The sequence below is a fragment of the Indicator indicator genome, chromosome 9 (genome assembly GCF_027791375.1).
Source record: "Indicator indicator isolate 239-I01 chromosome 9, UM_Iind_1.1, whole genome shotgun sequence".
NCBI classification, from domain to species: Eukaryota; Metazoa; Chordata; class Aves; order Piciformes; family Indicatoridae; genus Indicator; species Indicator indicator.
Window position 1 is genome coordinate 96,195 of NC_072018.1, and position 24,829 is coordinate 121,023.

Below are 24,829 nucleotides of genomic sequence, written 5' to 3' on the forward strand. Positions count from 1 at the left end.
GCAGCAAATGTGCTCAAGAGCAGGAGGATTCCATCTCACTGCTTTTTACTGCGTGTTCCTCCAGTCCCCAGCTGGTGCAGCACAATGGCACTACAGCTGAGAACCAAACTGTGTCACCAACTGTGACAGGAGCAGTGTGAGCCTGCAGCACAGAAGGCAAATCACAGCCTGGGCTGCATCCACAGCAGCATTGCCACAGATCCAGAGAGCTGATTCTGACACTTTGCTCTGCTCTGGGGAGACCTCACCTGGAGTGCTGTGTGCAGGTCTGGAGCCCTCTGTATAAGAAGGGCACAGACCTAATGGAGAGGGGCCAGAGGAGGGTCATGAAAATGCTCAGGGGGTTGGAGCAGCTCTGCTATGGGACAGGCTGAGGGAGCTGGGGGTGTTCAGCCTGGAGAAGAGAAGGCTCCAGGGAGACCTAATAGCAGCCTGCCAGTACCTGAGGAGGGCTACAGGAAGGATGGGGAGAGACTGCTTGCAAACGAGCAGAGACAATAGCTTCAAACTAGAGAAGGGCAGATTGAAATTGGATATCGGGAAAAATTCCTCACTGGGAGGCTGCTGGAACACTGCAACAGGTTGCCCAGGGAGGTGGTTGAGGCCTCATCCCTGGAGATATTCAAGGTGAGGCTGGACAGAGCTCTGGGCAACCTGCTCTAGTTGGGGATGTCACTGCTGAGTGCAGGGGCTTGGACTGGATGAGCTTTGGAGGTCCCTTCTGACCTGGACCATTCTGTGATTCTGCCACTATCAGAGATGAGCACTGAGCCAGCAATGTGCCCCCTGGACAGGAAGGCCAGCAGTGTTCTGGGATGCACTGAGTATGTCCAGCAGGTTGAAGAAGGTTCTCATCCTGCTCTGCTCTGCCCTGATGAGGATTCATCTGGAGTGTTGTGTCCAGTCCAGGTCCCCAGTCTGACAAGGACAGGGAAGTACTGGAGAGAGTCCAGCAGAGAGCCACTGAGCTGCTGAGGGGGCTGGAGCAGCTCCCCAATGAGAGAGGCTGAGAGCCCTGGGGCTGAGAGCATGGAGAAGAGCAGCCCCAGAGGGGATCTCATCAATGCTGACCAATAGCTGAAGGGTCGAAGAGGTCAAGAGAATGGGGCTGAGCTCTTTTTCCAGTGGTACCCAGCAACAGGGCAAGGGGCAGTGGGCACAAACTGGAACCCAAGAGGTTTCACTTAAGCATAAGGAAAAAATTCTTTGCTGTGAGGCTGCTGGAAGCCTGGAGCAGGCTGCCCAGAGAGGTTGTGGAGTCTCCTTCTCTGGAGCCTTTCCAAACTCACCTGGTTGCATTCCTGTGCTACCTGCCCTAGGTGACCCTGCTCTAGCAGGGGGGTTGGACTGGGTTTCAGGAGGTCTCTTCTGAGCCCCACCATTCTGTGATTCTTTGAATCTGTAACATAACTTTTCCAGGCTGTGGATCTGAGTTCCACTTACTAAGTCCAGCCTCCCTTAAAACATTTATATTAAATCCTCTGATGCTTTCCTCCCCCCTTAAAACCTTTACAAACAATCCCCTAAGGCTGTTCCATTCTGTGTTTTCCTCCTTAAATGTATGTGAGAGTACAATGAAGATTCCTGATGTGAATTGCTAAACATAGCTTACAGAAAACACCTAAACCTTACCAGGGCATTACTGCTATCAGGATGTGGTATGAAATGAAAAAGGATCACAGGCTCACAGGATGTCAGGAGCTCTTGTTCAAACAATCCCCAGCTATGGTGGCACTCCAAGTTCAGCTCTCATCAAAGGAGCTGTTGTTTGTATCCTGTTGGGTGTTCTTATGCCCAAAGCAAATTTTCCCAAAGAAAAAAAAAAAAAAGAAAAAAAAAAGGCAACACTTCTTTTCTCTCTTCACTTACATTGTACAGATATCTGCATTAAAAGAAGAGAACACAATTCTTCTTCTCCCAGCATTCATCAAGACAGTTTTTAGGATGATATCTAGGAAGAGGTTCATGTCAAAGTAAGTTGACAAGTTGCCATCCCACTGTCCATCCTAGAAAGAAAGGACAAGTTTCAGTCATTTCAATCAATACTTACTAAGATCCTCTCTCACAGGATCACAGCTCACAGGAGGTTAGGGATTGGAAGGGACCTCTGGAGAGCTTCCAGTCCAAGCCCCCTGCCAGAGCAGGACCAGAGAATCCAGCACAGGGCACACAGGAACACATCCAGACAGGGCTGGGAAGGCTCCAGAGAAGGAGACTCCACAACCTCTCTGGGCAGCCTGCTCCAGGCCTCTGGGACTCTCCCAGGGAAGAAGTTCCTCCTCCTGTTGAGGTGGAACCTCCTGTGCTGCAGTTTCCATCCCTTGCCCCTTGGCCTATCCCAGAGCACAACTGAGCAGAGCCTGTCCCTGTCCCCTCCCTCCTGACCCCCAGCCCTCAGCTATTGATAGACATTGATCAGATCCCTCTCAGCCTTCTCCTCTCCACACTAAACACCCCCAGGGCTCTCAGCCTCTCCTCCCCAGGCAGTGCTCCAGGCCCTTCAGCATCCTTGCAGCCCTCCCTTGGACTCTCTCCAGCAGATCCCTGTCCCTCCTGAACTGGGGAGCCCAGAGCTGGATGCAATATTCCAGGGGAGGTCTCAGCAGGGCAGAGGAGAGGGGGAGGAGAACCTCCCTGGCTCTGCTGGCCACACTCCTCTGAATGCAGCCCAGGCTCCCCTTGGCCTTCTTGGCCCCCAGGGCACATTGCTGTGCCATGCAGAACTTGCTGCCCACCAGCACTCCCAGCTCCTTCCTTCTGCACAGGGCTGCTCTCAACCCTCTAGAGAGCTGCTGTTGTTTTTGGAGTGACTTTGTTCATTTGCTGGAGCAGTGCTGGGAATGCTCCCAGCTTTAGAGAGAGCAGGGTATGACAAACCAGGAGACACATCAACAACCCCCCAGACAGTGCCATTCTTTGCAGGTCAAACTGCCCCCTCAAGTGCCAAGCTCCAGCCAGCAGAATGGCCAAGTGCAAGTAGATCACAGGGCCATTTGCTCACCCTTTGTTGGCAGATCCACTTGATTTCTATGTTGAAGCCAACATCTTCAGAAACAGACTCCAGCACCTGAAAAAAAATTCACTATGAAGAGACCCCACAGCAGGGAAGGACAACTGAGCACTGAGGAGCACTGAGGGAGGAAAACAGGGGAATGGAGAGGTAGAACACCTCAGGGTTGAACAATCAGCACAAGATACATCAACACCTTTTGACTTCAGCCTCAGGCAGAGCTGAGCTGAGGAGCCCAGCCTGAGGCAGAGCTGAGCTGAGCTGAGGAGCCCAGCCTGAGGCAGAGCTGAGCTGAGCTGAGGAGCCCAGCCTGAGGCAGAGCTGAGCTGAGCTGAGGAGCCCAGCCTGAGGCAGAGCTGAGCTGAGCTGAGGAGCCCAGCCTGAGGCAGAGCTGAGCTGAGGAGCCCAGCCTGAGGCAGAGCTGAGCTGAGCTGAGGAGCCCAGCCTGAGGCAGAGCTGAGCTGAGCTGAGGAGCCCAGCCTGAGGCAGAGCTGAGCTGAGCTGAGGAGCCCAGCCTGAGGCAGAGCTGAGCTGAGCTGAGGAGCCCAGCCTGAGGCAGAGCTGAGCTGAGCTGAGGAGCCCAGCCTGAGGCAGAGCTGAGCTGAGCTGAGGAGCCCAGCCTGAGGCAGAGCTGAGCTGAGCTGAGGAGCCCAGCCTGAGGCAGAGCTGAGCTGAGCTGAGGAGCCCAGCCTGAGGCAGAGCTGAGCTGAGCTGAGGAGCCCAGCCTGAGGCAGAGCTGAGCTGAGCTGAGGAGCCCAGCCTGAGGCAGAGCTGAGCTGAGCTGAGCTGAGGAGCCCAGCCTGAGGCAGAGCTGAGCTGAGCTGAGCTGAGGAGCCCAGCCTGAGGCAGAGCTGAGCTGAGGAGCCCAGCCTCAAGCTAAGTTAATGGATCAAATCCTAAGGACAACATTTTATCAAGGTACAACTGCAAGTCAGTTCCCCTCAAGAGGGGTGGGCATTGCCCCATTTGTACTCTTGAAGCAGAGATGGAGTTTGGATTGTGGGTTTGTTTTGGTTTTTTGCTTGGTTATGTTTTTTTTTCTTTGTTTGTTTAGTATTCCAGGATTTTGTTTTCTGGATGCAAAAATTTATCTTAAGCATCATACAGTGCCTGGTATGAAACCCCTGAGGTTGCCATTCTCATGATGAGATCAGAAGTGACATGGATGTGACTGGGAGCAACCTGACCTAGTGTGAGGTGTCCCTGCCCATGGCAGGGGGGAGGTGGAACTGGATGAGCCTTGAGATCCCTTCCAACCCTGACAATTCCATGTTCTGTGACATTCTTGCAAACAGCTGTAAGGTAACTTCAAATCAAGAGGTGAAACTCCCAGGGAATGAAATGAGGGAAATGTTGGTGGGTGATTCTTTGACCCTCCAAAGATGACAACCACAGAAGGGACTCCTCATTTCCCCTCTCTTGTAGGAAGCAAACTAAAATATGAGGAATTGAAGCAGGCAGAGGAATTAAAGCTCAGTACTTGAGTCTCTTTGCCTAAGTTCTTTACTTTCTGTCATTAGGCAGTGAGCTACTTAGGCAGTCAAAAAAAAATACAGTGGGGCATCACTGACTTCTGACAAGGACTTGCAGTGGAAGGATGAGAAGGAATGGATTGAAACTTGACAAGGGTGGATTTAGACTGGAGATGAGGAAGAAAATCTGGACAGTGAGGGTGGGGAGACACTGGCACAGGTTGCCCAGGGAGGCTGTGGCTGCCTCCTGCCTGGAGGTGTTCAAGGCCAGGCTGGATGAGGCCTTGAGCAAGCTGGGCTGGGGAGAGGTGTCCCTGCCCATGGCAGGGGGTTGGAACTGGATGAGCTTTATGGTGTCTTCCAACCCAACCCATTCTGATTCTGTCCTGTAACTGCTGGATATTTGCCAGGGAGGTGGTGGAAGCCTCATCCCTGGAGGTTTTTACAGCCAGGCTGGATGTGGCTGTGAGCAACCTGCTGGAGTGTGAGGTGTCCCTGAGTGTGAGGGGGGTTGGAACTGGATGAGCCCTGAGGTCCCTTCCAGCCCTGACAATTCTGTGATTCTTTGACTCTATCATATTTCATCCATGCTCTGCCATATGCCTGTAAACAACCCAACACTGATCATCTCCATAACCTGACTAAACCCAAGCATTAGTGCAAAACAAGTCCTTAAAAGGAATATTGCTGAGCAGATCAGGAAAAACAAGGAGGGGGAAAAAAATACTTCTAGAAGAAACAAAGCACCACTGTAAATGGTATCAAAGTGTGAGCAACACTTGCAAGTTGTTTCTGTGACAAAAAAAACCCAAACACAAAGCCCAGCAATGGTAAATAAACATAAATGGGAACACCCTAGAAATTCATTTAACCTTCTTCTGTCTGGCTCTGCTCCCTGGCCAAGAGGATGTGAACTGCCAAAGGCCTTTTGCTTGGTCTTATTCCTCCAAAAAGCAGTAAAGATTTGTCAGTGCATTAAAATGCAATGCCTAGATGTTAAGCAACTGTAGAGTAGCCTGAGCTGTACATCTTGGGCTCATGAATTAGGAAGCTTGAAAGGCAGACAAACTTTTGCTTTGAAGGGCTGAAAAGGCTCCAGTGGCCCACAGCAAACCGCTGCTGAGGCCTAAGCCAAAATCTCACAGCATCACAGAATCAACCAGGTTGGAAAAGACCTCAGAGATCATCAGGTCCAACCTATTACCTGATGCCTAACACCTGACAAGCAAACCCTGGCTCCAAGGGACACATCCAAGCTTTTTTTGAACACCTCCAGGGATGGGGACTCCACCACCTCCCTGGGCAGCACATCCCATGGCCAATCTCTCTTTCTGGGAAGAACTTTCTCCTCACCTCCAGCCTAACCTTCCCCCTGCACAGCTTGAGACTGTGTCCTCTTTTTCGGGTGCTGGGTGCCTGGGAGCAGAGCCCAACCCCCACCTGGCTACAACCTCCCTTCAGGCAGTTGTAGAGAGCAATGAGGTCTGCCCTGAGCCTCCTCTTCTCCAGGCTAAACACCCCCAGCTCCCTCAGCCTCTCCTCACAGGGCTGTGCTCCAGACCCCTCCCCAGCCTTGCTGCCCTTCTCTGGACACCTTCCAGCATCTCAACATCTCTCTTGAATTGAGGAGCCCAGAACTGGACACAGCACTCAAGGTGTGGGCTGAGCAGTGCTGAGCACAGGGCAGGATGACTTCCCTGCTCCTGCTGGCCACACTGTTCCTGATGCAGGCCAGGATGCCATTGGCCTTCTTGGCCAGCTGGGCACACTGCTGGCTCCTGTTCAGCTGCTGTCACCCAGCACCCCCAGGTCCCTCTCTGCCTGGCTGCTCTCAGCCACTCTGTCCCCAGCCTGTAGCACTGCTTGGGGTTGTTGTGGCCAAAGTGCAGCTCCCAGCACTTGGATTTGTTGAATGCCATCCTGTTGGGCTCTGCCCATCTGTCCAGCCTGTCTAGGTCCCTCTGCAGAGCCCTCCTGCCCTCTAACAGATCCAGACTTGCCCCCAACTTGGTGTCACCTGTAAACTTACTAATGGTGGTCTCTATCTCCTCATCCAGATCATCAATAAAGATATTGAACAAGATGGGACCCAACACTGACACCAGGGAGCCACCACTAGTGACTGGCCACCAGGGATCAGTGCTGGGCTGGCCACAGTCCTTTGCTAGGTGTGCAATGCTGAAAGCAAAGGGCATGTCTTCATCTTCCAGCACTTCTCCTGCTCCCCCTTCACTGCTTACCCTTTGCAGAGAAGGAAATGGCTGAGTCTCAAAAGCAGAGTTTTCTTCCTCTTTGAAAGATGCTGAAAAGAAACACAAAATATTGAATCCAAAGCCATGGCAGCACTGCTAATCCCAGCAAGAAGAAAAAAAAGAGTGGCTCAGAATCTCACAGCCTTGAAGGAGCCTTCCCTCTACCACTGACATTCTCCTGCTATGCTGATGGCAGTTTCTGGAATGCTTTGCCAGGCTGCTCATCAGCAACAGCTTCTCCCACACCTCATCGGTTCAGTCATTCCATCCCAGCCAGTGGCAGCAGCCCTGCCTGCCAAGGCTCCATCTTTGCCACAGGGTGGCTGAGCCATTTTGCTGTCCCTCTCAAGGGGACAGTTGAAGGCCAGAAGGTTAGGGCACCAGTAAGACAGCCCACAGCACTTCCCTAAGCTGTTGGCCACAATTCTAAGGAGCTGTCAAAAAATTTATATTTAAAGTAGTATAAAACAGAAACATCAGTGGCAACTGTTATGAGTGTCACAAGAATCTATTTATCTATGCATCCATCTTCCTCCCTCCTGCCCCACCTACCTCCCTCCTGCCCCCTCCTTCCTCCTCCTGCCCCCTCCTTCCTCCTCCTGCCCCCACCTTCCTCCTCCTGCCCCCACCTTCCTCCTCCTGCCCCCTCCTTCCTCCTCCTGCCCCCTCCTTCCTCCTCCTGCCCCCACCTTCCTCCTCCTGCCCCCACCTTCCTCCTCCTGCCCCCACCTTCCTCCTCCTGCCTCTCTTGCCCCCACTTTCTTCCTCCTTCCCCTCTTCCCAGGGAAGTCACTCTCATCCAGGTCTTCACTTCCCAGCAAAGAACTCTACAGCACATAGAACTTGAAAAGGAAGCCCAAGAGCAGTTAGAAACATTCCCAGTGAAGCCAGCCATGACTAGAACTAGAAGTAGCCCCAGAACATCCATTCTGAGAGGGCCATCCATCAGCCTGCAGGCTGTGGGAAATGGGTACCTACCATTGTGATCCTTCACCTTCAGGGCAGTCACATGAGCCAGCTAGAGAGCATTGGGGAAAAGAAAAAAAAAAAAAGAGTCAAATTAACAAATATTTCCCCCACAGAGATCTTCCTGCAGCTAAAACATTGACTGATGTGCCTCAGGAAGTGTTTTTAAGCTCAGCTTCAGTCATGTGTCAGAAGCCAAGAGGAAATCCTAGCACATGGTGCTGTTTGCTTTCCAGCTTGAAAATGCAAAACCAAAAAAACCCCAAACCAAAGGAAAAGTTCATACTGAAAATTCAGGAAACACATTCAAAGGCAGCAAGATCCACAATATAATGCAATATGAAGATGTGGAGAAGTCTGATCATCCAAGCTGCTCATCCAACCCTCCTCTGTCAGCTGTCAGACTCAGTGTTTCCAACCAAGTACAGACAAAGAGCTTTGTCCTGCGACAGAATGGGGCCAGGCCCTGGGACAGTTCCCTCCTGCCACTCCAATTCTAGCTCCACAAAAAGAAATAAAAGGGCAGACCAAGTAATTTTAAGTTAAAATAGAGTTCTTGAACCAGCCAGGTGCTTCCTTGACTGAGGACAGGTATCTACCTGGGTCTCCAGTGGCCCAGTCTCATTCCCTGACTCCCCTTTTTGTAGGCAGGGCACTTCTGTTTGGCAGACAGTGAGACCCAGTTAAATAAACCCAATCAATTAGTGCTAGCCAGGCTGACCAATCCATGCCATTGAAGCATGGACCCTTCCACACCTCCACACAGGATCCCAGAATGGCTCAGGTTTGAAGGGACCTCAGAGCTCATCCAGTTCCAACCCCCTGCCATGCCCAGGGACACCTCCCACCAGCACAGGCTGCCCAAGGCCTCATCCAACCTGGCCTTGAACACCCCCAGGCAGGAGGCAGCCACAGCCTCCCTGGGCAGCCTGTGCCAGAGTCTCACCACCCTCACCCTGCAGAACTTCCCCCTCAGCTCCAGTCTGACCCTGCTCTGCCTCAGCTTCAAACCATTCCCCCTTGGCCTGTCTCCAGACACCCTCAGCAAAAGTCCCTCTGCAGCCTTCCTGCAGGATCCCTTCAGCTATTGCAAGGCAGCTCTGAGGTCCCCCTGGAGCCTTCTCCTCTCCAGGCTGCACACCCCCAGCTCCCTCAGCCTGGCCTCACAGCAGAGCTGCTCCAGCCCTGGGATCATCCTTGTGCCCTCCCCTGGACTCAGTCAAACAGCATATTGCTCCAACAGCAAATGTACCTCCCAAGTGCAGATCAACATCTACTGTGTTTGCAAGAGGCAGAGCTGTGGTGCTGAGGGCCATGGTTCAGCCCCAGCCCTGGCAGAGTTAGAGACTGGTGGGGCTGGATGAGCTGAAAGAGCTTTTCCAATCAAAACAGTTCTATGAACTGTGGATCCCCCTTGATGAGAGGGAAACAGCTGAACATTAGGCAGACTGTGACAGACATTTCTGCTTCAAAGACTGCACAGCACTGCCTTAGCACCACTGCCAGTGGCCCTAATCAGTGTTGTTAGCACAATGATGTGGATCTGCACAAGTTTGCAGAGCAGCTTTTGGGGGAGACAAGCAACAACATGCACTCAAGTTGCAAAGATGGTGCAAAAATACTGCTCTTGGAATGAGTTCTCCTTGTACAGTTTTCAACCCCTCTGTTCTCTCCCACTAGCAACAAGTTACTGCAACAAGAAAATCAGCATTGAAAGCTTCCATCCATGGCTTGAAATTGCTCACACAGGAGATCAGAGTGGCCAAAGTCACAATACCTTCAGCAGCTGCAGCTGATCAAATGTGAGTTCTTTGACTGCAATCTCAAACAGTTCCAAAGGTTCTGTGTCCAGTTTCTTTGAAGGGAAAGAACACAAATTAAGCATCACTGAAAACAGCAACAAGAGCCTCTGTGCTTTTCAAGTGGGGGCATCAAAGGCAGCTTTTTCTCTTTTCCTGATTAAGACACAAGTGCTATGGCAAGCCAAGCAAGAGGATCAAGTTGCCAGAAGGCAACAGAGGCAATGCAGAAGCATACAACAGATGGTGTCAACGTGATAGAAACAGCATTTGGTCTTCCCCCCAAGCCTAGAGGCTTTGGGCAAAGCTTCTTCTTCAGAAGAGGTTAGCACATTGCTTAAAAAAAAAAAAAAAAAATCACAGAACTGTCAGGGTTGGAAGGGACCTCAAGGCTCATCCAGTTCCACCCCCCCTGCCTTGGGCAGGGACACCTCACACTCCAGCAGGTTGCTCACAGCCACATCCAGCCTGTGATCTCCTCATCAATCAACCAGTTCAGGGAAAAAAAAGGGTTGCCAGCAAGGCAATGGATTACAAACCACACCAAGGCCACTCAGCTTGTCATAGCCTAGCCAGCATCTCAGACTGAGAGACAAGTCTCCTGACATAAAAATGTTTCCTGTCCAAACCATCCTGTCAGTCTGCTCCTCACTAGGAAGGCATTTTTCCTCCACAAGCCAACACTGAGGTATTGACACTCAACATGCATTTCCCTCAGTCCAGTTTCATGCCCACCATGGTTCAAACCCAACCTCCTTACAAACTGCAGGATCAAAATGGATGTGACTTTGATGGCACAGACGCAGGGCCAACAAGAAAGAGAACTCCTGTGGCAGTCCCCTCTGCCATGCTGCCTTTGTTTGCACTGCCAGGACTAGCATGGAAGAAAACTACAACAGAGCAGAGACCAACTGCAACTTCATGTGCTAACCAAAGAAAAGAAAACATTTGCTTTCAAGAGCCATTATCCACTCCCAGAACCTCTGTCCAAACTCCTTTCCTTCTGTTCCACCAAGCAGCTCTCCACCCTCACTTGCTGTCCCAACAAGGCAGGAAGTCTGTTGTTTAACTCACAGTTAAAGGACAGAGCAAAATGGGGAAGTGAAAAATGAGCTAAACAGAGACCTACAAAAGCTACTGGAAGCCAAGCCATTTGTGGCTAATCAGCTCCCTAAGTGAAGGAGATCCTTGTTCACCTGTGGCTAATCAGCTCCCTAAGTGAAGGAGATCCTTGTTCACCTGTGGCTAATCAGCTCCCTAAGTGAAGGAGATCCTTGTTCACCTGTGGCTAATCAGCTCCCTAAGTGAAGGAGATCCTTGTTCACCTGTGGCTAAACAGCTCCCTAAGTGAAGGAGATCCTTGTTCACCTGTGGCTAATCAGCTCCCTATGTGAAGGAGATCCTTGCTTTGTTCCCCTTTTCTGTTCTCCATCACCTGGCCACTCCTGGGATACCAAACAAGACAGGCTTTGGGTTGACTTGAAGAGCTTTTCTAAGTACCTAACTGCTCAAGGGGAGCTTACATTTCAGTATCAGCCAGGCTGAGAATCAGAAACCAACCAGAAGCTCCTACTCTTACAGCCTACAGAGTTGGCAACTAATTGCAGCAGAGTTGCAGGCCTGCAGAGTCCCAACCCATGCCTCTGACATCCTCTTGCTACAGCAGCAAAAGACACTCAGCTTCCCTGCTCTTCTTGATGCACACAGTAACGCTGCCTTTTGATTCCCACTGCATCCCTTGAGTGCCCAGAACTGCTTCTGGGACAGCTTGGCATTTCATTTTCTGGAGTGCTGACACGTGAACATGCAATACAGAGAGAAGCCTTCCTTACCTTCTTCATGGCCATGCAGCAGGTGAGGTCATGGTACACGATAGGCACGTGATCTTTAGAGAGATGAACATCAAACTCCACATATGCTGCTCCCTAAACAAAAGGAAAGGCACAAAGAAGGCACCAAACCCCATTAGCTGGTGAGGCACAAGGGCTCCAAAACTGCAGACAAGCTGCCAGGCATTCACAGCTCCAGCACACCAACCAGAAGCTGACTGCAGCTGGCTGTCACAAGTTAAGTCACAGTCAGCAATGGCTTAGAAAAGAGAAAGAAACAGAAAAGAAAGTATTTCAATGCCCACGATGCACCTCTGATCTCTACGGCTTGCTTCCCCTTACAAGCCCTCTAAGGAACATTCAAATATTGTGAGCTTGATCTGAGAAAGCTTAAGATGACTTTTCTTAACACAGATGCCTTTTGCAGGGTGCTTTCTCCCTCCTCCCCACAACCTCACCAAGAGAAAAGGGACTGCAAAGGTTTAGGGAGATGTTCTGGAGCTTCTGGAGTCATCATAGAATGGTTTGGGTTGGAAGAGACCTTAAAGGTCATCTTGTTCCAGCCTTGTTCTTGTGGTCAAGAAGGCCAATGGCATTCTGGGGGGCATGAAGAAGAGTGTGGCCAGCAGGTTGAGGGCAGCTCTCCTCCACCTCTACTCTGCCCTGCTGAGGCCTCTTCTAGAGTGGTGTGTCCAGTTCTGGGGGGACAGGAGAGAGTCCAGTGTAGACTACAAAGATGCTGAGGGGCCTAAAGCATCTCTGTGAGGAGGCAAGGCTGACAGCCCTGGGGCTGTTGTGCCTGGAGAAGAGCAGCCCTAGAGGGGAATCTCATCAACACTAATCAACAGATAAAGCATCAGGGGCAAGAGGCTGGGGTGGTGCCCAGTGCCAGTACAAGGGGCAATGGACACAAACTGCAACCCAGGAGGTTTCACTTCAGGTAAAAAAATTCTTCCCTCTGAAGGTGCCAGAGCCCTGGACCAGGCTGCCCTGAGAGGTTGTGGGGTCTCCTCTACAGAGATTCCAAATGTGCCCAGAGGCATTCCCGTGCCACCTCTCGTAAGTGATCCTGTTCTAGCAGGGGGGCTGGACTCCATCTCCACAGGTCCCTTCCAACCCCTCCCATTCTGTGATCTTTAAGTGGCTATAATCACAGCTCTCCACTGTGAAAACAGGAGCTAGACAAGGAACCTCTGCATGTGCTTCTGACTTGGGTGAGCCTGCTGCAGTGCCTCATTCAGCAGTCTGGATCAGCCTTATCACAGCTCATTTCAATGACTGAGATCACTGGAAGGAATAGAAGTGACCACCTCAGCAACAGAAGTAAGCACCTGAAGCCACCTGTCTCCCAAACTGAGTCTCATCTAGGGACTCCAACCCTTCCTTGTAGCAAAGACTGAACCAAAGGACAGTTTTGTTCTACCAGCTGAGCTCCCAAGTCTCATTTGGGGACATGGATTGTAGAGACTCAGCAGTGACAGAGCAAGATCTCTGCCACCTCAGAGCATGCTGACAGACTCAAGCAGAGCCAGAACTTTATTCATTTGTCCAAAATTACTCCAGCCCTATGTCTCTGCAGGGTTCGGACTAGTTTTTCACTGTATCAGAACATGACCAGAACATATTAGATGGAAGCTTGGGTTTTTTTTTTTTCCACACAATCACAGAGACATTCAGGTTGGAAGAGCCCCTCAGGAGCACCAAGTCCAACCACTGCCCCTACCCTGCAAGGCTCACCCCTAAACCATAGCCCCAAACCACCCTGAAACACCTCCAGGCTTGGGGACTCCACCACCTCCCTGTGCAGCTCATCCCAGTGCCTGACCACTCTTGCTGGGAACAATTCTTCCTCCTGTGCATTCTGCCCCTGCCCTGCTGCAGCTTGAGGCTGTTCCCTCTTGTTCTGTCACTAATCAGCTGGGAGAAGAGACCAGCACCAACCTCTCCACAACCTCCTTCCAGGCAGCTGGAGGGAGCCAGGAGGTCTCCCCTCAGCCTCCTCTCTTTCACACTACCCATCCCCAGCTCCTTCAGTCTCTCTCCATCAGATTTCTTCTCCAGGCCCTTCCCAGCTTCCTTGCCCTCCTCTGCCCTGGCTCCAGCACCTCCACATCTCTCTTGCACTGAGGAGCCCAAAGCTGGACCCAACACTGGAGCTGTGGCCTCCCCAGAGCTGAGTCCAAGAGGACAATCCCCTCCCTGCTCCTGCTGGACACAGCATTCCTGATGCCATCCAGGATGCCTTTGGCTCCCTTGGCCACCTGGGCACACTGCTGGCTCCTCTTCAGCTGCTTGGCCATCAGCACCCCCAGGTCCCTTTCTGCCAGCAGCTTTCCAGCCACACTGCCCCAAGCCTGCAGCCTTGCTTGGGGTTGTTGTGGCCCAAGGTCAGGCCCTGGCACTTGGCTTTGTTGCAGCTCCTCCTGGTAACCTTGGCCATGGCTCCAATCTCTCCAAGTCCCTCTGCAGAGCCTCCCTGCCCTGCTGCAGATGTGAGGAACTTGAGAATGAGAGCCTGCTCTAGCTCTGTTTTTAATCCCTCTCTCCCAGGTCTTTTCCCCAGTGACCTGCTGCAGTGGTTTTCATTTTGTCAGTGCAATTACCATTCATCTACTGAATCAGGGAAGCTAAGCACAGAAGCCAGGCCAGGTTTAACTGGCCAGGCACATCCAGGTGCAGACGTGCGTACATACGTGACTGGCAGCGTTCCTCAGAGAGGCAATAGTGTTCTCTTGAACTTTAGCCAGCCTGCAACAACAGCCAGGAGAAAGGGCTTGGTTAGCTGCAGCACTGCACAAACACCACACACACACAGAGGTCATTGCTGTAGGCAACACCCACATCTGAACTGACCTAAATCATCATGGCTTGGAGCTTTTACAACTGCTTCCTCGACTGACAGCAATGAAAGTAAACACAATCCCTCCCCCCCTCCACACACATCCAGCTGAAGGTGCAAAGGAACTTACTTAGCTGTTGTGGTAGAATTTCCTGCTCCTCTATGTCCAACATCTAGAGTTGTTCTTGGTTTCCAGTATTTAGCATAGGAAGCCTTCATGTCACAAGTGTAGCCCTGGATCGGCTTAATGATGATGTAGTCCACTGCAAAAGAGAAAAACACCACCCAAGGCTCCAGGTGTCACTGGGCAAGGGGTGACCTCCAGCAAAGTCAGCTACAGCTCTTTGCAGCAACTATACCTCTAACTTTTCCAATTGTCTTCCTTGGATTTCTGCTCATGATAGCAAGTGTCAGAATTCCAGCACTCTTGCCCAGCTCTGCGATCGTGGACGACAGGAGGCAGGCAGAGCCTACGTGACCCGGGAGCACGTCGCCTTGCACTACCTTCTCACTTAAATCTTCCTGAAGAAAGGAGAAGAAAACCCAGAACACCTGCTGTTATATATGCAGATGATAACTCCAAACAGACTCTTTGCTCCTTAGGAAGATCCAGACAGGCAAGTGAGGCAACAGAAATTTCTCCTGTTTACAGGAAATGCTCCTTTTGGGCTAAAATATTGTTTTCATGCAGCAGTGTGATGTGAATCACAGTCTCACAGTCTCACAGTATAGCAGAGGATCATCAGGTCCAATCCCCTACCAGAGCAGCATCACTTAGGGTAGTCCATACAGGAATGCATCCAGGTGGGTTTGCAAATTCTCCAGAGAAGGAGACTCCACAACCCCCCTGGGCAGCCTGCTCCAGGGCTCTGTCACCCTCACACCAAAGAAGTTTCTCCTCATGTTGAGCTGAAATCTTCTGTGTTTGAGTTTGAACCCATTGTTCCTTGGCTTATCACTGGGAACCCCCCAAAAGAGCCTGGCCCCCTCCACTTGACCCCCAGCCCTCAGCTATTGATAGACATTGATCAGATCCCTCTCAGCCTTCTCCTCTCCACACTAAACACCCCCAGGGCTCTCAGTCTCTCTTCACAGGGGAGATGCTCAAGTCCCCAAATCATCCTCCTGGCTCTCTGTTGGACTCTCTCCAGCAGGTCTCTGTCTCTCTTGACCTGGGGAGCCCAGAACTGGACACAGCATTCCAGGGGTGGTCTCACCAGGGCAGAGTGGAGAGGTAGAAGAACTTCACCAGCCCTGCTGGACACCTTTCTTGCTGCCCCCCAGGATCCCATTGGCTCTCTTGGCCACCAGGGCACATTGCTGTCCCATGCAGAACTTGCTGCCCACCAGCACTCCAAGGTCTTTCTCCATGGAGCTGCTCTCCAGCAGGGCAGCCTCTAACCTGTCCTGGTGCCTGCTGTTATTTCTCCCCAGATGCAGGACCCTGCACTTGTCCTTATTGAACCTCATGAGGTTTGCCTGCAGCCAGCTCTCAGCCTGTCCAGCTCTCACTGGATGGCAGCACAGCCTGAGGGGTGTCAGCCAGCACCCCCAGTTTGGTATCATCAGGAACTTGCTGAGGGGACTCTCAATGCCCTCAGCCAGGTCACTGATAAGGATATTGAACAAAAAGATCACTGTGAGGAAGAAGAAACTGTTGATGGAAACCAGTTCTAGCATGGCTTACACTGAAAGGGACCTCAGAGATCATCTACTCCAACCCCCCCTACCAGGGGCAGGGATGACTTTCAAGTAGAGTTGATTGCTCAAAGCCTCATCCAACCTGTCCTGGAAGACAAGAGTTTTCAAAGACAATGGACAGAGTGGTTGTGGATGCCCCAGGGGGGCATTGTCTTTGAAACCTCTTGGATTTGGTAAGCTTTTCAGATCAAAACTGCATGTGTGGAATAGTCTGTCCTTTGAAAATCCCAAGTCACCTTTAGAACAAAGATGAAGGGGAGTAATGTATACATTAAAAAAACCCTTTGTACTCCTCTGCAGGGACAGAGCAGGGCAGCTAATATGCAGAACATGCACTTGACCATAGTCAAGTCTGGAATTAAAAGCCTAAGTCATCTTTATCTTCCTCTGGTGCCATTCCATGTCAAACACTGCCTCCAGTTCTGGTGCCCTCAGCAGAAAAAAGACATAAAACTGTTGGAGTGAGGCCAGATGAGGATTAGAAAAAGATGCTCCAAGGGCTGAAGCAGCTCTGCTGTGAGGCCAGGCTGAGGGAGCTGGGGGTGTTCAGTCTGGAGAAGAGAAGGCTCCAGGGGGACCTCAGAGCTGCCTTGCAATAGCTGAAGGGATCCTGCAGGAAGGCTGCAGAGGGACTTTTGCTGAGGGTGTCTGGAGCCAGGCCAAGGGGGAATGGTTTGAAGCTGAGGCAGAGCAGGGTTAGACTGGAGCTGAGGGAGAAGTTCTTCAGGGTGAGGGTGGTGAGAGTCTGGCACAGGCTGCCCAGGGAGGCTGTGGCAGCCTCCTCCCTGGGGGTGTTCAAGGCCAGGCTGGATGAGGCCTTGAGCAGCCTGGGCTAGTTGAGAGGTGTCCTGCACAGGGCACTCAGGAACACATCCAGACAGGGCTGCGAAGGCTCCAGAGAAGGAGACTCCACAACCTCTCTGGGCAGCCTGCTCCAGGCCTCTGGGACCCTCCCAGGGAAGAAGTTCCTCCTCCTCTTGAGGTGGAATCTCCTGTGCTGCAGTTTCCATCCATTGCCCCTTGGCCTATCCCAGGACACAAACCAGCAGAGAAGCGCAGAAGCTCCCCAAGTGCAGAAGCTCCGGCACGCCAGCCCTACCCCAAAAAGGGAGACCTTCGTGGTTGCTGCCTAACTCCCAGAGGTAGCCTGGAGCTGCTGCTTAGTCCTGAAGAGACATACCTCAAAGAAATCAAAGATGAGCTCCAGGTTGTCAGGCTCCATGGTCTGGATGGTGTACTCGATCCATCGGTCCGGCTGCAGGGCGTAGCCGCAGTCGGGCTGCGAGTGCCGGCACTTGTATTCGTTGTTGCTGATCAAGGAGAACTCCACAGTGTTGGCCATTTTCTGAGGGACAGTAGGGGATGTTTTCTCTTGGCCCTCTTCGTCATCCTCATCTTCCTCTAAGCCTTCTAGAGTCAGTTTTACTCTGCTCAAGCAAGAAATGCAAAACGAATGGTTCAGTCACAGCAGAGGCTCTGTAAAACGTTGAGGAAGCAGAAAGAAGCAGGAGGAGAAGCTCATGAACACTACAATGCTCCTCAACGCCACCTCTCTTCACAGCACAGGGCTGTAGGCAGCCTGGACACACCACAAGGATTCTCCTCAACACCACCTTTCTTTACAGGCCAGGGCTCCAGGCAGCCTGGAGACTCCACAAGGATTTTCTTCCTCTCTCTACAAGACAGGGCTGGCTGTAGGCAGCCTGGAGACTCCACAAGAAATCTCCTCATCACCATCTCTCTCTACAGGACAGGGCTGTAGGCAGCCTGGACACACCACAAGGATTCCCCTCATCACCATCTCTCTCTACAGGACAGGGCTGTAGGCAGCCTGGACACACCACAAGGATTCCCCTCATCACCATCTCTCTCTACAGGACAGGGCTGTAGGCAGCCTGGACACACCACAAGGATTCCCTCTCACCATCTCTCTCTACAGGACAGGGCTGTAGGCAGCCTGGACACACCATAAGGATTCCCCTCATCACCACCTCTCTCTATAGGACAGGGCTGTAGGCAGCCTGGACACACCACAAGGATTCCCCTCATCACCATCTCTCTCTACAGGACAGGGATGTAGGCAGCCTGGACACACCACAAGGATTCTCTACCTCTCTCTACAGGACAGGGCTGTAGGCAGCCTGGACACACCACAAGGATTCTCTACCTCTCTCTACAGGACAGGGCTGTAGGCAGCCTGGAGGCACCATAAGGATTCCCCTCATCACCACCTCTCTCTATAGGACAGGGCTGTAGGCAGCCTGGAAACACCACAAGCATTCTCTCCCTCTCTCTACAGGGCAGGGCTGGAGGCAGCCTGGAGACATCCAGAGTGCCCAAAGGCTAATGAACAGCACTGCAAATAGCAGCAATAATTCCAGATCAGTGCCTGAACACTGGTGGCAGCTAAGACACAACTAAGCCTGTGGGCACCCTGCTAAGGCAGACAAACGTATGCCAGACATAAACCAGATAGTCTGAAGGCATCAGTAAGTCCCTCAAGACAATGCAATTTCTGAAAACTCCTGGGCTGAGAAGGATCAGCCTCTCTGTTAAGGACTCAGAATTCCTGTTTACAGAGAGCAAACCTTCACCACACAATGAATGATGCCAGTGATGGAAGCACCTATGAGTAATTCAAATCTTCCTGAATCATCTAAGCTGCTGCTGGGGCTAAAGGATTATCATTTAGTTAGTTGGATGTCAACTCATTAATAAAACTGAAGTTGTACCCCAAAGACACAATTACAATCACAGAAAACCTTTGCACTGAGGCTGTATTCTCAATGCCCATAAAAAAAAGATTCTCCACCAACCTGACAAATGGCACTGCCATAGGAAGTGACAGGCACACAAAATCCCCAGGCTGAGCTAACTGTTGAGGCAGAAGCTGGTAAACAGATTATCTAAGCTAATGCATCCAGCTGGGGTTGGATGTGAGGAACAAATCCTGCACCATAAGGCTGCTGGAACGCTGCAACAGGTTGCCCAGGTTGGGAGTTGAAGGCCCACCCCTGAAAATACTCAAGGTCGGGGTCAACAAAGCTCTGTGCAACCTGCTCTAGTGGAAGATGTCCCTGCTGACTGCAGGGGGTTGGACTGGATGAGCTTTGCAAGTCCCTTCCCACCCAAACTGTTGATGATTCTCATCAGGTTTGGATTTCAACCATCTCATTTAGACAAGGATTAGGCTTCAGAGATTTTAGGCTTCAGGAATTTCTCCCTCTCCCTATCTGCCTGCTATAAAAGACACAAGGAAAGACTGCAAAGTTCTAGAGAACAGGATGTGAGGATGAATTGTCACTAAACTTTCCCCTCATTAAAAGAGTTGGGGCTTTGGGGATAAAAATGAATTAAAAACACTACAAAAATTCAGCATCAGCTCCAAGTAAGGCACACAGTACAGAAGTAACAGAAGTACAGAAGTAACTCCCAGGCTAACTGAATGAGCTGTAAATCAGAGTGAGTGAGCTCCAAGCACCAGGAATTCAGGAGAAGAGGGAAATCAAACACTCAGGGCCAAAGTGCAGGCCTCAAAACATCAGGGCTAAGATCCCCACTTCTGTCAGTCCACTCTACGGCTGTGTTTTAGACACTCCTGCACGTAAAACCCCAGCTAAGCAGCAACAGAAGTGGGGAGAGAATGCTGGGGACTCCACCTCTGCCTCAACTGAAAATCTGTAATGCCACTGGAAGATGAACGGTGCATGGAGAAAGCTCTTTACTTGGCCAAGGAGGAAAAAGCACTAAGAAACCAAAACCGTAGAAGCCTTCTCCCTTCTCCTTTCCACTCCAAGGTCTGCTTCCATCCCACTCTTTTTAAGAAGTTAAGGATAAAGAACAAAGAAGAAAACTCTCTGAAATTCACAGCAGAAATACCGAAGAACACTTCAGTTCCTTCCAAAACACCCAGGCCAGTATGGAATAAGGATTTGTGAAAGATGCCTGCTACCAACTGCTTCACTTGTGCTCCCACACCTGCTTTACAGGGACTTGAGAGCTTGGGAACTAATCAGGAAGGCAAGAGTTGGAAAGTATTATGAAGTCAGCAGGGAAACTAGAAGGGTTCTGACTGTTTGCTGGAACAGAAGGAACTCTTACGGGACACAAGGAACTCCCATGACACCAAGTGAAGTGGCAGTGTTGATCTGCAGCAGGCTCTGCAGAGGGACTTGGAGAGATTGGAGCCATGGCCAAGGTTACCAGGAGGAGCTGCAACAAGGCCAAGTGCCAGAGCCTCACCTTGGGCCACAACAACCCCAAGCAAGGCTGCAGGCTTGGGGCAGTGTGGCTGGAAAGCTGCTGGCAGAAAGGGACCTGGGGGTGCTGATGGCCAAGCAGCTGAAGAGGAGCCAGCAGGGTGCCCAGGTGGCCAAGAGAGCCAAAGGCATCCTGGATGGCATCAGGAATGCTGTGTCCAGCAGGAGCAGGGAGGGGATTGTCCTCTTGGACTCAGCTCTGGGGAGGCCACAGCTCCAGTGTTGGGTCCAGCTTTGGGCTCCTCAGTGCAAGAGAGATGTGGAGGTGCTGGAGCCAGGGCAGAGGAGGGCAAGGAAGCTGGGAAGGGCCTGGAGAAGAAATCTGATGGAGAGAGACTGAAGGAGCTGGGGATGGGTAGTGTGAAAGAGAGGAGGCTGAGGGGAGACCTCCTGGCTCCCTCCAGCTGCCTGGAAGGAGGTTGTGGAGAGGTTGGTGCTGGTCTCTTCTCCCAGCTGATTAGTGACAGAACAAGAGGGAACAGCCTCAAGCTGCAGCAGGGCAGGGGCAGACTGCACAGGAGGAAGAATTGTTCCCAGCAAGAGTGGTCAGGCACTGGGATGAGCTGCCCAGGGAGGTGGTGGAGTCCCCAAGCCTGGAGGTGTTTCAAGGTGGTTTGGATGTGGTGCTTGGGGCTATGGTTTAGGGGTAAGCCTTGCAGGGTAGGGTCAGAGGTTGGACTTGGTGCTCCTGAGGGGCTCTTCCAACCTGAATGCTTCTGTGATTCTGACAGTGCCTTAGTAGCAAAATGAGGCAAGTGAAGCACAGTACTGACTTAATGTTACCACCAGATTCAAACCAAGTGCTTGAAGACTGGAAAACTGGCCTGAGAAGGATACCACTGTTAACAAACCAAAATCCATTTAAAGGCTAAAATCAATTTAAACAAATAAAGAACCCCTTGTGTTGCAAAGGGAGATGTGAGCAGGCTCTTACCTAAACCTTGATGTTTTGAACTTCTTCTTGGAGATGACTACAGGTGGTTTCTCAGAGTAGTGCAGCCGCAGTCGGATCTCTGTCTGACAGGTCAGCCACCCAGCATCCACTGTTTCAATACCATCTGGCACACAGAGCACAAAACAAGGTTAACAGCTTCACTTTAGGGAAACCCAGGGGCTTTAACACACAACAGCACAAAGACAAACATCCCTCCTTATCACCAGCCTTGCTCAGTGCTATTTCCCAGAGCACTTGAGTGCATCCTCTCATCTGTCTTCCATGAACTACCCAAAGGAGATGACAGAATTGGCTGCTGGCTTTTAGAACCACAGCATTAGTTTGGTGGGAAAACACTTTTAAGATCTAATCCAACCAAGCTGCCCAGGATGGGGCTAAACCACATCCCTCAGCACCACAGCTCTGCCTCTTTCAAACACCTCCAGGGACAGGCATTCAGCCACCTCCCTGGGCAGCCTCTGCCAGGCTTTGAGAACCCTTTCAGTTAAGAAGTTTCCTCTAATCTCCGACCTAAACCTCCCCTGGGGCAACTTGAGGCCATTTCCTCTCCTCCTATCACTTATTCCTGGGAATAAGAGACCAACCCTCACCTGGCTCCAGCCTCCTCTCAGGGAGCTGTAGAGAGCAATGAGGTCTCCCCTCAGCCTCCTCTTCTCCACACTAAACACCCCCAGCTCCCTCAGCTGCTCCTCCCCAGCCCTCTTCTCCAGACCCTTCCCTACCTTCCTTGCCCTTCTCTGGACCTGCTCCAGCACCTCACTCCTTTTTGGAGTGAGACTTAACTCATCATCATCAATGCCAGCAAAGCAGTGTAGAAATGATCTGGAGGTGCTGGAAAGTGTCCAGAGAAGGGCCAGGATGAGCAGAGGGCTGGAGCTGCTCTGCTCTGGAGACAGCCTGAGAGAGTTGGGGTTGTGCAGGCTGGAGAGGAGAAGGATCCCAGGAGACCTTCTGGTGGCCTTCCAGGATCTGAAGAGGGCTCCAGGAAAGCTGGGGAGGGACTTTTGAGGGGGTCAGGGAGTGATAGGAGTGGGGGGAATGGAGCAAAAGTAGAAGTGGAGAGATTGAGATTGGATGTTAGGAAGAAGTTGTTCCCCATGAGGGTGGGGAGAGCCTGGCAGAGGTTGCCCAGGGAGGTGGTGGAAGCCTCATCCCTGGAGGTTTTTGCAGCCAGGCTGGATGTGGCTGTGAGCAACCTGCTGTGGTGTGAGGTGTCCCTGCCCATGGCAGGGGGGTTGGAACTGGATGAGCCTTGAGGTCTCCTTCCAGCCCTAACAATTCTATGATTCCAAGTCAGGACAGGATATAGCAAGAGCTATGATGGAAAAAAAGCATGGAGGAGAATCCTCAGCCTCACCATCAGGACAAGGCAAGGCCACAAGCAGGATGAGCAGAACATACAGGCTGCCAGAGCAGATGCTGAAGCAGACCCTGCAGCTGTGAAGAGCTCCTAGCCAAGCCCAGCATTTGCTGACAACAGGAAGAAAAACGGAAAAGCTTTGAGTTGCATGAGACATGACAGCCACTTTAGGTGGCAAGGGATTGAGCATTTACGGAGAGGTGGGCTAGAAATGCCCTGAGGCAGACACATGCAGGCACAAGGACATGAGGCATGAGCTTAGGAGAGGTTTTGGCAAATCTGTGTCTATCTGAAGAGGCAGGCTGAGTACCCTTAGTGTAAGTGACAGTGTTTTCTAGGCAGGGGAGTTTTTCCTAGGGCTAGGTTTGAAGAGACATCCAGCAGTCTGTTCTGTATCTACAAACACACACAGTTGTGAGCTGGAGTTGGCAAATTTCAACCTTGAAGACCAGCACCCTGACAGCAGATCCAAGAGGTGATTCTGACACTTTGCTCTGGTGAGACCTCACCTGCTGTGCTGTGTGTAGCTCTGGAGTATAGGAAGGACATGGACTTGATGGAGAAGGTCCAGAAGAAGGCCACAAAAATGCTCAGGGGATTGGAGCAGCTCTGCTATGAGGACAGGCTGAGGGAGCTGGGGGTGTTCAGCCTGGAGAAGAGAAGGCTCCAGGCAGACCTAACAGCAGCCTGCCAGGACCTGAAGGATGCTACAGGAAAGCTGCAGAGGGACTGATCCCAAAGGCCTGCAGGGACAGGACCAGGGGCAATGACTTCAAACTAGAGCAGAGCAGATTGAGATTGGATGTGAGGAAGAAGTTCTGCAGCAGGAGGCTGCTGGAACACTGCAACAGGTTGCCCAGGGAGGTGGTTGAGGCCTCATCCCTGGAGATATTCAAGGTGAGGCTGGACAGGGTGCTGGGCAACCTGATCTAGTGGAGGATGTCCCTGCTGACTGCAGGGAGGTCAGACAGGATGACTTTTGGAGGTCCCTTCCAACCCAGACCATTCAATGATTCTATGATATTCCAATTCTTCCTGGCAGCCTGGCAGAGGCATTACAGCCCAGGTGTGAATTCACAAATGCTTTATGCAAAACTAACTACATAAGTAGGGGGAAAAACAAAAAAGAGAAGAAAAAAAAAAAAAAAAGAAAATCATCACAGGCAATCCCTGTCCATGTTTTTTTTCCCACAATCTGGTTAAAATTAGCTATGTGGTAAAGAGGAGAGGTCAAAAAATGTCACTTACTACGGATTCCAAAGTATCCATCGTCGATTGTGATTTCATTTTCTAGAATTAAAAGGAAGGGGGGAAAAAGAAAGAATGAAAGAAACTAATTAATGCTCACATTAGAAAGAAGGGTTGTCAAGCTCAATTAATTCTACTTTTCCACTTATTAAAATAAAACACAAAACAAAACTAAAAGCAGAAAACCAGAACCAGACAAAGAATAAGCAGCTTGACTGCAATCTCCTATAAAGCTTTCCCCCACCCCCTTACCCCCATTTAGGCTTTTTCTTAGTTTCTGGAAGAGAAACCAACCACACAGAATGCCAGATGATATTCTACACCTCAAGCAATCTGAGCTGAGAAAAGCAAGGCTGCAGAGCTCCTTAGTTTGCTGCAGCACTCTGTGATGCTCTCTCTCTCTCCTGCTAGAATCTAAGGTGCTTTTCTTGTTAGAGGCACAGCCCTTTTGAGTTCCCTGCAAGCAGACAAGGAAGCTGTCCTGCACACCTATAGTGAAAGCTTAGTCTGCCTCTGTGGAGGAAACCCAGCCCAGGAGGAAATATTCAAAACACTCATTTCACCTTTAACTTTAACACTCATTTCACCTTTAACTTTCATCCTTGCCCTCTCCCAAGTTTTAAGAGCTGGGATCTTTAGGCACCAAGTAAAACTGCCCAGCAGCAACTGACCTGCAGCAGTCTAAACACACTACACTGTTCTCAAACAGAAAGCTTCACAACCTTTTGTCTCTACAGCCACTCATCCCATTCCTCCCTAGGAAGAATCACAGGGCCTGGCCTGTGCAGCCTCAGCTTTTAATAACCACAGGCTCATTGTTTGTGGGATTAGGTTTTGAATAACCACAAGCTAATGATATTTAGGATTACAACAGCCAAGTGCTAGGATCCTGAGTTTGCTGCGTTTTCTCAAAGACTCCTCATGAAGCACTGAGTATTACCTGGGGGGGAAACAAACCAAACCCCAGCCAACCAACCAAGAAGCCAACCAACCAAGAAGCCAACCAACCAAGAAGCCAACCAACCCCACCAACCAAAAAACCCAACCAACCAAAAAACCCAACCAACCAAAAAACCCAACCAACCAAAAAACCCAACCAACCAAAACACCCAACAACAAAAACCCAACAACCAAAAAAC

At 51.1% G+C, this 24,829-nt stretch overlaps 1 protein-coding gene across 1 annotated transcript in view; it reads right to left on the reverse strand.

Annotated features, from left to right (window-relative positions):
• GPCPD1 (glycerophosphocholine phosphodiesterase 1) overlaps window positions 1-24,829 on the reverse strand; it is a 69,562-nt gene that overhangs the window by 8,572 nt on the left and 36,161 nt on the right. The window contains exons 6-17 of the mRNA XM_054383897.1: window positions 23,691-23,732; window positions 21,062-21,185; window positions 17,049-17,295; window positions 14,527-14,689; window positions 14,298-14,430; window positions 14,022-14,076; window positions 11,332-11,424; window positions 9,478-9,555; window positions 7,713-7,752; window positions 6,723-6,784; window positions 3,002-3,067; window positions 1,870-2,006 (exon numbers count right to left, since the gene is read on the reverse strand). Of these exons, the coding sequence (XP_054239872.1) occupies window positions 1,870-2,006; window positions 3,002-3,067; window positions 6,723-6,784; window positions 7,713-7,752; window positions 9,478-9,555; window positions 11,332-11,424; window positions 14,022-14,076; window positions 14,298-14,430; window positions 14,527-14,689; window positions 17,049-17,295; window positions 21,062-21,185; window positions 23,691-23,732 (1,240 nt within the window). The remainder of the gene's footprint in view (window positions 1-1,869; window positions 2,007-3,001; window positions 3,068-6,722; window positions 6,785-7,712; window positions 7,753-9,477; window positions 9,556-11,331; window positions 11,425-14,021; window positions 14,077-14,297; window positions 14,431-14,526; window positions 14,690-17,048; window positions 17,296-21,061; window positions 21,186-23,690; window positions 23,733-24,829) is intronic.